This window comes from Sinocyclocheilus rhinocerous, unplaced genomic scaffold (assembly GCF_001515625.1).
Source record: "Sinocyclocheilus rhinocerous isolate Xijiao unplaced genomic scaffold, SAMN03320098_v1.1 scaffold785, whole genome shotgun sequence".
Taxonomy (NCBI): domain Eukaryota; kingdom Metazoa; phylum Chordata; class Actinopteri; order Cypriniformes; family Cyprinidae; genus Sinocyclocheilus; species Sinocyclocheilus rhinocerous.
The window spans coordinates 1,441,597-1,454,262 of NW_015660521.1; the positions used below are offsets into that span (position 1 = coordinate 1,441,597).

The 12,666-nt window shown below is 35.4% G+C and overlaps 2 protein-coding genes across 5 annotated transcripts in view; both read left to right on the forward strand.

The window, feature by feature from the left end:
• The window catches only part of sap30bp (SAP30 binding protein), a 15,820-nt gene extending 11,443 nt beyond the window's left edge, over positions 1 to 4,377 (forward strand). The window contains exons 6-11 of one of the 4 annotated variants that reach the window (XM_016534559.1): positions 1,799 to 1,890; positions 2,005 to 2,065; positions 2,154 to 2,205; positions 2,299 to 2,357; positions 2,493 to 2,574; positions 3,402 to 4,377. In XM_016534559.1, coding sequence (XP_016390045.1) covers positions 1,799 to 1,890; positions 2,005 to 2,065; positions 2,154 to 2,205; positions 2,299 to 2,357; positions 2,493 to 2,574; positions 3,402 to 3,583 — 528 coding nt within the window. In that variant the 3' untranslated portion in view covers positions 3,584 to 4,377. The remainder of the gene's footprint in view (positions 1 to 1,798; positions 1,891 to 2,004; positions 2,066 to 2,153; positions 2,206 to 2,298; positions 2,358 to 2,492; positions 2,575 to 3,401) is intronic. The other 3 variants (XM_016534560.1, XM_016534561.1, XM_016534562.1) reach the window with 3 other exon arrangements.
• Positions 4,378 to 9,705: 5,328 nt separating this feature from the next.
• LOC107725294 (integrin beta-4-like) overlaps positions 9,706 to 12,666 on the forward strand; it is a 33,862-nt gene continuing 30,901 nt past the window's right edge. The window contains 2 exon segments of the mRNA XM_016534508.1: positions 9,706 to 10,052; positions 12,211 to 12,295. Of these exon segments, the coding sequence (XP_016389994.1) occupies positions 12,217 to 12,295 (79 nt within the window). The 5' untranslated portion in view covers positions 9,706 to 10,052; positions 12,211 to 12,216.

Below are 12,666 nucleotides of genomic sequence, written 5' to 3' on the forward strand. Positions count from 1 at the left end.
TTTTAGGTCCGATAATTAACACCTCTGTTTTTTTCAGAATTTAGCAGTAAGACTGCATTCCATTAGTTTTTTTTAATTGGTATGTTTAGCCCGGCTGCGAAGAAATATAGAGCGGAGTATCATCAGTATAACAGTGAAAGCTAACACCATGTTTCCTGATGATATCTCCCAAGGGTAACGTGTAAAGCGTGAAAAGTAACAGCCCTAGTACTGAGCCTTGAGTAACTCCATACTGCACTTGTGATCGATATGATACCTCTTCATTCACTCTTTTCTTTAAGAAGGAATGTAATTGTGAGGATACTACCTTTTCTTGTACCTTTGACAGAAAAGGGAGATTCGAGATTGGTCTGTAATGAACTAGTTGTGTTTTTTTTAATGAGAGGCTTAATAACAGCCAGTTTGAAGGTTTTGGGGACATATCCTAACGGCAATGATGAATTAATAATAGTCAGAAAAGGGATCTATGACTTCTGGAAGCACCTTTTTTAGGAGCTTAGATGGAATAGTGCCTAACATACATGTTGTTGGTTTAGATGATTTAACAAGTTTATACAATTCTTCCTCTCCTATAGTAAAGAATGAGTGGAATTGTTCCTCAGGCGATCTATAGCAAGCTATCTGATGCGATACTATAGCTGCCGGCTTCATAAAGTCATTACTGCTGTGCTGTTGGAAAATGTCAACACCTGTTGATGCTTTATTTTTCGTCAATTTAGCCACTGTATTGTATAAATACCTGGGGTTATGTTTGTTTTCTCCTAAAAGAGACGAAAAGTAATCAGATCTAGAAGTTTTAATGCTTTTCTGTAGGATAGAGTACTTTCCCGCCATGCAGTACGAAATACCTCCAGCTGCGCTCCATTTTCTGGGCTGCTCTTTTTAGGGTGCGAGTGTGCTCATTATACCACGGTGTCAGACTGTTTTCCTTAATCTTCCTTAAGCGTAAAGGAGCAACTGTATCTAAAATGCTAGAAAAGAGAGAGTCCATTGTTTCTGTTTCATCATCAAGTTGTTTTGAGCTATTGGATATGATGAGGAATTATTATTATTTTTATTTTTTTATTTAGTCATTTAGCAGACGCTTTTATCCAAAGCGACTTACAAATGAGGACACGTATTTTGTTAGAATTATTTGGTTTGTTTAATTGCAGTAATATTTATTCATGTCTTTTATCAAATTCCTAATAATCCTACCACTTCCTGTTGTAGCTGTCTCTCTCGTGAGCTGTCAGGACAGGTGAACACGGGTGTGGTTTTCACACTCCAGTACAGTGCAGCATAGTACTGATAGATGGGCTGTGTTCTTTTTTGTTTTTCTCTTATCTTTCTCTGTACAGCACTTTGGATCCAGTTGTGGTGTTGAAAGTGCTTTATAAATAAAGTTTGAGTTGAGTTGAGTCTTGCTGCTAACTTTCTTGTAGCACATTTTGTACAAATGAACTAAGATCAGTGTCTTAACCATCAACAAAGGACTTTTCAATTTATTTGACTTCTTGGAATGTGAAGGAAAACCGATTGAGGAGCTGAAAATCTCCAAGTGCTTCTTGGAGTCTGGTTGTCAAAAATCACCCTCTAGCTCTAGAAACTCACACTCGCACAAAGACTTTATTCATTCTTAGTGTCTCACAACACTTGGAGCAAAGAGGCAGTTTTTGTCTTGTTTTGTACTGCACATTTTGCATTTAAAATGGACCCAAGTGGGCTTAAAATTGAGTTGGTTCATTTAGCAATATCATACATGCATTTAATATCAGTAATGATAGGGAAAAATAATGATTCCCTTTTCTGTTTGTAGGAAAAGATCTTTAAACTTTACGAGCGGAAGCTTCACGGAGACTTTGATACAAACAGCCATATTCAAAAGAAGAAAGAGTTTCGCAATCCAAGGTCTGGAGATAAGAAGTGTTTATGACCCACAATGTACCAGACATAACCTGAAGTAAATTAACTTTTGATATTGTTTTATTTGTTTGCAACCTAACTTTGTGTTTGTGTTTATAGTATTTATGAGAAACTTATCCAGTTCTGTGGTATTGACGAACTTGGAACCAATTATCCAAAAGTAGGTGGTAATGCTTACCTGTTAATACCACATAAATACATGTTATTCTATTAGAAAAAAATAATAATTTGTGTTTACTTCTCCACAGGACATGTTTGATCCCCATGGCTGGTCAGAGGATTCATATTATGAGGCACTAGGTAAGTTTAGCTCTAAATTATGTTTGACATTTAAACTCATATGGATTGAATTGACTACATCTGTTAACTATTTGTGTGCTGTCCTCTCCACAGCCAAAGCTCAGAAAGTGGAGATGGACAAGTTGGAAAAAGCTAAAAAGGAAAAGACCAAGGTTAGAACCCTGAGGCACCCCACTTATTAAAAATAAATAAAAATAATATTACAACATTTGTTTGTACTGTCTGGGCCACAACATCACTGATTGTTAATGTGTGTTCTTTTTTTTTTTTTACCAATGTGTCTGTAGATTGAATTTGTGACGGCCACCAAAAAAGGTACCACTACTAATGCAGCGGCTTTGGCCACGAACACAACTACCTCTTCCACAGGTACACTACAAGTGTGTTTGACGCAAATAATGAGGACTTGAGGGTTTAATGCTGATTTAAAATAAGAAAATTATAACAAGATAAATTACTCTCTTATGATAATAGCGTTCAATAATAATAATAATAAGACAATTTTATTATTTTTACTATTATTATATTATTATTGTTTAAATTATTAAATATTATAATAATAATAATAATTATTATTATTATATAAGATATATATAATTATGAAAATGTAAATATATTTTAATAATATATTTAATCTGTATGTAAATTGTCTATGTAAATTATTTAGTCTCTTTTATAAGTAAATAATTAAATATTAAATGTAATTATATGCAAGACAATATTTAGGTGGTACTAGTTCCTAAAAACAGTGGTGTAAGTAAAAATTATATTGACAACCTATCAAATCAACTAAATCTACGAAATCAAGTACTAAACTGTACCAAATGAGATCTATTGCATTTTCTTGTTCAAATATTACTTTATTTATATTTCATTTTTGGGGATTTTGGTTGACATAAAGTGGTCTTTTATAAAGAACTTAAAGAGGCTATATGTATTTTTTTTTTAAGAGAATGTTCATGTATTAATCACTTTTGTATTGCCAATGTGTGAACAGCTAGTAATGAAACTAAAAAAAAAAACAAGACATTCCCCAACTTCCCAGTTTGTCAATTAAATCCTGTAGACTCATTTTTATGTGAAGGTCTCAGGACAATTTTGCCAGGAAATTCAAAAGGATGTGACGTTTATGCATGCTTATCATAACAAATTTACTGTTCGTGCTAGTTGAATTAATTTGGAGTTTGATGACCTAGCAGATGCTCAGAAGAGGAAGAGCAAGTGGGACTCAGCAGTACCAGTGACCCTGGCACAACCCGCCATCCTCACCACCACTGCCACCCTCCCTGGAGTCGTCTCTGTGACCACAACAGCCAGCGGCACCAAGACCACAGTCATCTCTGCAGTGGGAACCATTCTCAAAAAAGCTAAGCAATGACACAAAAAAGGCAGGGGGATTTCACTTCAGTTTGCCAGATTGATAGTTAATGGCCATTGCACATGTAAACGTAATAAGTTCTGCTGTTTTTGCTTGCGCAACAGTTGGTTTTAACTGTCTGGCAACTGGAATAGATGGTGTTTTCTCTTTTTCAGAAAGTGGAAAATTCTGGATATAGCTTGTATTAGACATCTCTGTTTTCGGTTTTGACTAGCTGTTTCAAATGCATTCATCTGAGGGCTGATTCTTTGATTTAAACTGGTTGTCTTTGCTCAGATGGTTTCCATTGAATTCATGATTCTTGTATGTAAAAACGATCCTGCAGCTGTCATACGTGTCCGTTGCAGTAAAGTCATCTAAACTTTCATGTCCAACGTATGAAAACTGAAACCTGCAATAATTTATTGCTTATCAGTAAATTAGATTTTTCTTTTCAGTAATCATTCAATGTTTGATAGATGCCCAGTCCAGTCTGTCTACTATTTGTGTTTCCATTTTCATGTTTTGGATAGGTCATGTCACACAGAACATTAATTATAACATCACCTGAGGATTCATTCAGTATCTTATTATAACAATGACTAATCAGGGCTATCTGACTGTATTATTGCATTTATTATAAGACACAAAGGTTCTTATATTTTGGTGCAAGTTCATTTTTACAGTTTTTTTCTGTCATTTCTATCTTTTTATTTCATTTTAGCAATGCAAGTAGTTTTTTTTTAAACGTGTATATATTAAAATTACTGGCTTCTCTATAGCTCAGCAGTGTAGAAATAAATGTTTTTTGTATAATTGCAAATCTGTTGAATTTTGTTTCATTAATCACTCTGCTTTCTTTGTTTAATTCTGAAATCTGAAAGGGTCTGCCTCTGGGATGAAAAAACAGCCGTAGGATGTGATGTCAGGTAGTGTTGAGGAATGTGTTTCAGGTTCTGAATATGGAAGACGGTGTGTGTTTACTACATGGATCACTGATTTATATTCACCCAATACCTTTTTTTAATTTTGAACTCGAGCCATCCAAACTTTCATTCAAGCTAAGAAATGCTGGGCAGTGAGGTTCATTACTGGCATTTTCCCTTGGTCATATTTAAAACCATCTGCTGGGAATATGGTTGTGCAGCCTAGTGATTATAGATCTGGGCTTGGTAATCAAAAGGTTGTGGGTTCAAACCTACTACCCTTGATCTAGACACTTTTATTTAAATGGCGGTCATTTGAAACCGTAAATTGTTTATCTACTCTACCATTCAAAAGTTCGGTGTTTGTAGTATATTTTTGTTTTTTGAAAGAAGCATCTTTTGTGACACAAGTGTCTTGTTTATTTAATCAAAATACAGTACTAATAACAGTAGTATTGTGAAATATTACAATTTAAAATATAATTATTATAATTATGATTATTATCAGTTAAAAACAGTTCTACTGGTTATTTTTGTGGATATAATTTTTTTTTAAAAGGGGTCATATGATGCTGTTAAAAAGAACATTATTTTGTGTATTTGGTGTAATGAAATGTGTTTATGCGGTTTAAAGTTAAAAAAACACATTATTTTCCACATACTGTACATTATTGTTTCTCCTCTATGCCCCGCCTTTTTGAAACGCGTCGATTTTTACAAAGCTCATCGGTCTGAAAAGCGAGGTGTGCTCTGATTGGCCAGCTATCCAGTGCATTGTGATTGGCCGAATACCTCAAGCGTGTGTGACGAAAATGTTACGCCCCTCACCATATTGTGATGCCGTGTCCCACAAAAAACCTGAAAACCCATTATAAACGAGGCATTTGTTGCATCCAGTGGGGACATAATTACGAATTATAATGACTTATACTGTCTTTTTACATGTTGCGTTGCATCGCGGCCTAGCGTGAGCTGAGGCCGGGCTAGAGTGATCGGAAGCGGGCGGGCTTGAAAACGACGCGGCCGGCGGATTCGACAAAGAAGCGGCAACCACATGTGACGACCCCGGGCTGGACTCCGCTTTTTATAAAGAATATCTCATTGGATTTGAGACTTTAGTCTTTGCAACTTTACAGATCTTCTTTATGCACCAAGAGCTTGTAACACTCCAAAGAGAAAGGAAAATTTGAAATCGCATCATATGACCCCTTTAATTCAATGGCAAGTCAGTCTTTTACAATCAGAAAATACTCAAAAACATTTAGTAAACTTCTTAGGACGTGACAATCTTATATATTCATGATTGAAAAGTTACACCAAATACAGTTTTACCTCGTGCCATCTGGTCTGTAGACATTTACAGTTGTGGTCAAAATTTTACATACATTTTGTAGTATCTGCAAAATTTTAATTATTTTACCAAAATAAAAGGGATCATACAAAATGCATGTTATTTTTTATTTAGGACTAGACTTGTGCCGGTATTCGGTAATGCGATATATCACGGTAATGAATATGCACGATATTGTTATCGTGGGCACTTCTAAATACCGTGAATAAATTATTGCTGTATGCGACGGGTGCGCACTCTGACGTAAACAAACGCAGACGAGAAGCACATGGCGGAACATGTGAAACATGTGAGGGATGAAAGCGCACTTTCACTCTCTGACAGCAGATGGCGCTAAACTGCTGAAATAATAATAATAATAATAATTAATAATGTTCATCACAGCGCCAAATACTTAAATATTTAGACTTAATAGGCTATTTATTTTCAAACTTTTTTTACATTTTAATCTGGACTACAACATGCCCTAGATATTGTTTGAAAGTGTTTTGATTCTTTATTGTTCGGTCACACTTTACATTAGGGCTTCATTAGTTAACATTAGTTAATTCATTAGTTAACAAACTGCCAATGAAAAATTCTTCTGAACATTCATTAATCTTAGGTAATTACAATATTTAATAACACGTTGTTAAAATCCAGAGTTGCAGCTGTTATTTAATGAGCTAACATGAACAAAGACTTGTATTGTTTTAACAAAGATTAATAACTTCTGTAGCAAATGTAGCTATTGCTAATTGTGAATGTTAATGCATTAACTAAAGTTAACTAATGAGGTCTTATTGTAAAGTGATACCTATTGGTCTTTATAGTTCTTTTGCACTTTAATCTGTGTAAAACTTTTAACTTTATACATTTTTCTGTATTGCTTTATTGCATTTAAATGTTCAGTTATTTTTGTTATAAGAAAAAAGTTATTAAACCTGTTATACTGTATTATGACAGCACTTTTTTTTAACTTAATTTCAATATCATGATAATACCATACACCGTAATAAAAGCATTAGCAATTAATCGCAACATGAAAATTTGATACCGGCATATCCCTATTTAGGACTTGAATAAGATATTTCACATAAAAGATGTTTACATATAGTCCACAAGAGAAAATAATAGTTGCATCTATAAAAATGACCCCGTTCAAATGTTTCTTAAAAGTTCTTAATGCAGTGTTGTTACCTGGATGATCCACAGCTTTAAAAAAAAAAAAAAAAAATAGTTGTTCATGAGTCTTTGTTTGTCCTTAATTTCATTCAGAAAGTTTCCCCTCAGGAAGTTTTCTCTCAGGGCAGAACATTGACCATTGGTCTTTGACAAATGTATCGGTTTTTAACCGGTTTGGCATAGATTATAACAACCCAAGTATTTACTATAATATACTATAATATAGTATGATACTATAATATATAAAATACTATAATATAGTTAAGTGCATTTGTTTAAGCTCTTTTGTCATTTCTTCCTGCCTAGAGGGCAAGTTCTGATGGCACATCTTACCCCACTCTTTTCTACTGGCCTGCCAAGATAGTATTTTTCATCCAATGCAAGACCTTCATGGTTATAACAAATGGAGCTTTCTTTATTATTTGACTTTTGCATGGCCCCAGGTAAGAACACTGACGCACAGAAGTTAAGTTTGCCAGCAGAGATTGTGCGAGTGCAGTATGTGCTGACTGTGTGTCAGGGTGACTCAGATTGAAGACACACCCTGTACAGGCCCTGCCTCCACTGATCTTCTGTGAATCCGGCCACGAAGGTTTACTCATGCAGTGCACATAATTGTAATGTTGCTACCAAGTATTTAAACATGCATAGTGATTCAGTGAATAATCCCAGAGCTTGACCATATTTTTTTACCTTCCTGTGTTAGTTGTGAGGGAAGAACTTATGAACTCTCAATTTGTTTTGTCTATTTGTTTATATAATTGAGATTATTGTTGTTATTATTACAATAAATTATTACAACAATACAACACTGATAACAGTGTTTCTTGAGAAGCAAAACGGCATGTTAGAATGGTTTCTGAAGGATCATGTGACACTGAAGAGTAATGACTGCTGAAAATTCATATATATATATATATATATATATACTGTATACAGTATATATATATGTATATGTGTGCGTGTAGTATTTTCACAAAAAACTGGTTTTAAGCCAGTTATTTCTATCTTTTTTGTGGTGTCAGTAGGAAATATCTACTGACAAGCAAGTTCCTGCTGGCAGCAGCATCAGCAATAATCTACAACTACAGCAATAACCAACAGCAGCAGCAGTAGCATAGCAGATATATTCCGCCAAGACCAAATACATTAACATCGTCATATCCATTACCAGGCTAAAATCTTCAGAGAGTTGTCAGGATAGAATTCTAATAATCCAGTGAGATTTTTATATGCACAAGGAGTCTGACAACAGCCAGTGCTCTACACAAAGATCTGATCTCACCATCATCCAGTCTGTCTGGACTTACATGGAGAATCAGAAACAGACAGACATGAACTGTGGCAACATCTCCAAGACATTTAAATAAACCTTCCTACACCTTCCTACAAAGCTACCTGAAAAAAAATTATATGCAAGTGTACCTAGGACAAAAGCGGTTTTAAACAAAAGGTGTGGTCACACCAAATGTTGATTAGATTTAGTTAATATATAAGTTAATTGATAAATCAAATCTACTTATGGCTTTATTTTTAAAAGCATCCTCACTTTACAGCATTTTTACACAAATGCCTACAACTTTTCACAGTACCTTTGCAGGAAGGTTTCTTCAGGTGTCTTGGAGACATTGACACAGTTCTTGGACTTTTGCACAGTACTGTGTGTGTGTGTGTTTGTGTGTGTGTGTATATATATATATACAGTGGTGTGAAAAAGTGTTGGCCCCCTTCCTGATTTCTTATTTTTTTTGCATGTTTGTCACACTTTAATGTTTCAGATCATCAAACAAATTTAAATATTAGTCAAAGATAACACAAGTAAACACAACATGCAGTTTTTAAATGAAGGTTTTTATTATTAAGTGAAAACTACATGGCCCTGTGTGAAGAAGTGTTTGCCCCCCTGTTAAAACTGTGGTTTATCACACCTGAGTTCAATTTCTCTAGCCACACCCAGGCCTGATTACTGCCACACCTGTTCGCAATCAAGAAATCTCTTAAATAGGACCTGCCTGACAAAGTGAAGTAGACCAAAAGATCCTCAAAAGCTAGACATCATGCCGAGAACCAAAGAAATTCAGAAACAAATGAGAAAAAGTAATTGAGATCTATCAGTCTGGAAAAGGTTATAAAGCCATTTCTAAAGCTTTGGGACTCCAGCGAACCACAGTGAGAGCCATTATTCACAAATGGCAAAAACATGGAAAAGTGGAGAACCTTCCCAGGAGTGGCCGGCCGACCAAAATTACCCCAAGAGCACAGCGACGACTCATCCAAGAGGTCACAAAAGACCCCACAACAACATCCAAAAACTGCAGGCCTCACTTGCCTCAGTTAAGGTCAGTGTTCATGACTCCACCATAAGAAAGAGACTGGGCAAAAATGGTCTGCATGGCAGAGTTCCAAGACGAAAACCGCTGCTGAGCAAAAAGAACATAAAGGCTCGTCTCAGTTTTGCCAGAAAACATCTTGATGATCCCCAAGACTTTTGGGAAAATACTCTGTGGACTGACGAGACAAAAGTTGAACTTTTTGGAAGGTGTGTGTCCCATTACGTCTGGCGTAAAAGTAACACTGCATTTCAGAAAAAGAACATCATACCAACAGTAAAAGTCCACACAGGTGAGGGTGCTGCTAAAGGAATGTGCAGAGAGCGAATGAGCAAAGGACAGAGGGAAAGGTGGAGCGACCTTGTTACCTCACAAAGCCAGAGAAAGAAAGGAAGGGTGTTGCCTGCAACCCACCTGAACAGCTTGAGCAAGAGAGGAGGGACCAGACACACATTCACTCTTAAACACAAGTCATATCTGGGGGGAATATTCAGTCGATTTTGCACAGCACCAAGAGAGGTAGGAAGGGAACTTTTTCCTGCAAGCACAAGAAGTTTCCCCGTTGTTTGAATTTGTGAAGACGCAGGTGGAAAACAGGTTATTTTCCCTCTTCGGTTAATCATTGGACACAAGGGAGAGAATTAAGGATTTTCTTTTAGAGAACTTTGCTGTTTCTGGTTGGACTCTGGGACTTGGATTGGGAAACAACAAACTAAGAGGTTTGTGAGATCAACAGTCTTTTTGTAAAGCCACAGTCATGCATGTATTTTGTAAGGCTCTTTTTATCTCTGTACTTCCCTTTTCCTCTTTACTTGCTTGTCTCTTTTTGTTTGTTGTGTTTTTCAGCTGATGTTTGTGGCTGGCGAAATTAATAGAATTCTTTGAATCAGTTTGTTTTCAGTCATGTCTTTAAAGTTTGCCCACTGCTATTCAGCTGTTTCTGTTTTTCATCTTCTAAAATGTTTCCAGTAAATCTGTATGAATATATGAGAGTGTTTGGCTGTTGGTTGTTTTGCCTTTTGCAAAAGAGAGTCTGAAGCTTTGAAGCACCATTCATTTTCAGTTGTTAATTTTTATTTGAATGATGTTATGCATTTGTGTCCATCAATTCACATTTGTGTCTGGATCATTCTGTATATATTGTGACTATTAGGTTTGTTGATTGTATTTTAATGTCATTATTATTCTCAGATGGATTAACATTGTCAAATTTGTATTTAGCTTTGCCGAGAAAATTAGCTCTAAAAAAGTTGTTCTTTAAAGTTTCAAAAGATGCAAAAAGGTGCAATGTGAAGGAATGACAACTTGTAAGTCTTATTAAAATGCTTCATTTGCCACAAGAAAATGTCAAGTACACAAAATGTCTAATAGGCTATATTTGTATTGGGTACTTCTGGGTTCTGTTGTTTTTCTCTGTGTATGACTAAACATGATTTATATGCCCAGGTTAGCACAGGCCAGATCAGGTTCACAATAGCATGCTAAGGTCTGTTCAGGTCTCAAGCGCAGCGATATTTATATGAGATTGAGTTTTCTTGCATCCTGGAGTGAAATTCCAGTGATGTTGGTCAAAATATGAACTTGAGCAGTTATATGTGAATGTAAAGTTGATGGATGTGCCAACACTAAGTTTAGAACATCCTGTTTTGAGGGGGAAAAGTATTGTTTTGTATATTTTGGGGGTTTAGTTTTTTGTTGGATAAAATTTGCAAGGCTTTCAATTTAACATGATAATTTAGTACACTTATTTAAAAAAAACTTGTATGTAAACGTGATTTGTAAGTAAATACCATAGTTAGCAATTTTTGTGCTATTGGATATTATATATATGACAGAATATTTTTGACATTTATATATATATATATATATATACATATTCAAAGTACAAGTACTTGAAGTACAAACTTGATGGTTTTTGCAAGTCTGCAGTCAGTTCAGCACCAGCTGCTACTACAAGTAATACGTTTCACAGAACCACATTTAGCAAGAGCAGGCCGCACAGAATGAGTATGGAGATGTTCAGAGAATGTGTTTTGTGTCCTAGATGGAGCTCAGTGGAATTGAACAAAATGCAGGCTTCGGAATTTGACTAAAAACAAGAATTCAAGAATGTATCGTGTTTCTAATCAGCAAATATTGATATGGAATTAAAGTCAGAAATTAATGTAATGCAATTAATTACAAAAAAAAATGTAATCATTTGAAAGTTATATCAAATTATGCAGAATACAATCAAAAATGTATTTTTGCAATTCAATTAGAAAAAAAAAAATAAGACCAAAGGGTAATGCCCAAATATATATGAAAAGTTGTTCTCAAACTTTCCATTGTCTTTCTCTTCACTGTGTCCATCTGTAGAGGATATGAGAGGAATTCCTGAGGAATCATGGTCTGTTTCTCCTCTTCACTGTCAGAGTTCAGATTTATGGGGGGTGAAATGGGCTCAACTTTCATTTGATGTTTTCAGGGAGAAAGGGAGAGAGTGAAAAGCGAGAGAAGGTGATATTGGACAGGTGGATCAGATTTCTGCGTCTGTTTTTGTGATTTAAGTGCTGATATAACAGCTGAGGTGCATGCTATTCTGCTGTAGATTAGATATGGACAGGTCTCTAAAAGTGTAATGGACACATACAGATAAATGGTGTAGATTTTAAGTAAATGTGCACTGCAGTGTGTCTGGTCATTATGAGGTTTTTGCTGAATGTTTTATGGTGTTTACCAAGGCATGTCTTGCATGCCTTGAATTACTCCGTTCAGTTATGATCAGCTATGGTGTGTATCTCCGTATGTGTGCATGTGATTCTGTGTGACATCTGTTCACCATGTTTAACTTTATGTAAAATGTGTGATCTCACTATTTTTGTATTTATGTTTCAGACTGAAATGGGAGGATGGGCGCTGCGTCTCGCTGTGGGGATCTACGTTCTCTTGCTCGCTGTGACAGCCAGCCATGCTAATGAGGGTGGGAACATCAACTCTTAAGCCCCCTTAACCTCAAATCTCAATTACAAACACGTTTACTTAGGAAGCAATGCTAAGTCAGTTAAAAACACCAGATTACTTTCTGCTAACTATAATTGGTAATGACAACCAATATATGTGATGACATTTGGGTTGATATTTCATTATCTAATACAGTGAAGTACATTTTTTAACTGTCCAAATGCTTTGCATGCTATAATGTGTCAATCTCAATTACACGTTTACTTAGGAAGCAATGCTAAGTCAGTTAAAAACACCAGATTACTTTCTGCTAACTATAATTGGTAATGACAACCAATATATGTGATGACATTTGGGTTGATATTTCATTATCTAATACAGTGAGTGAAG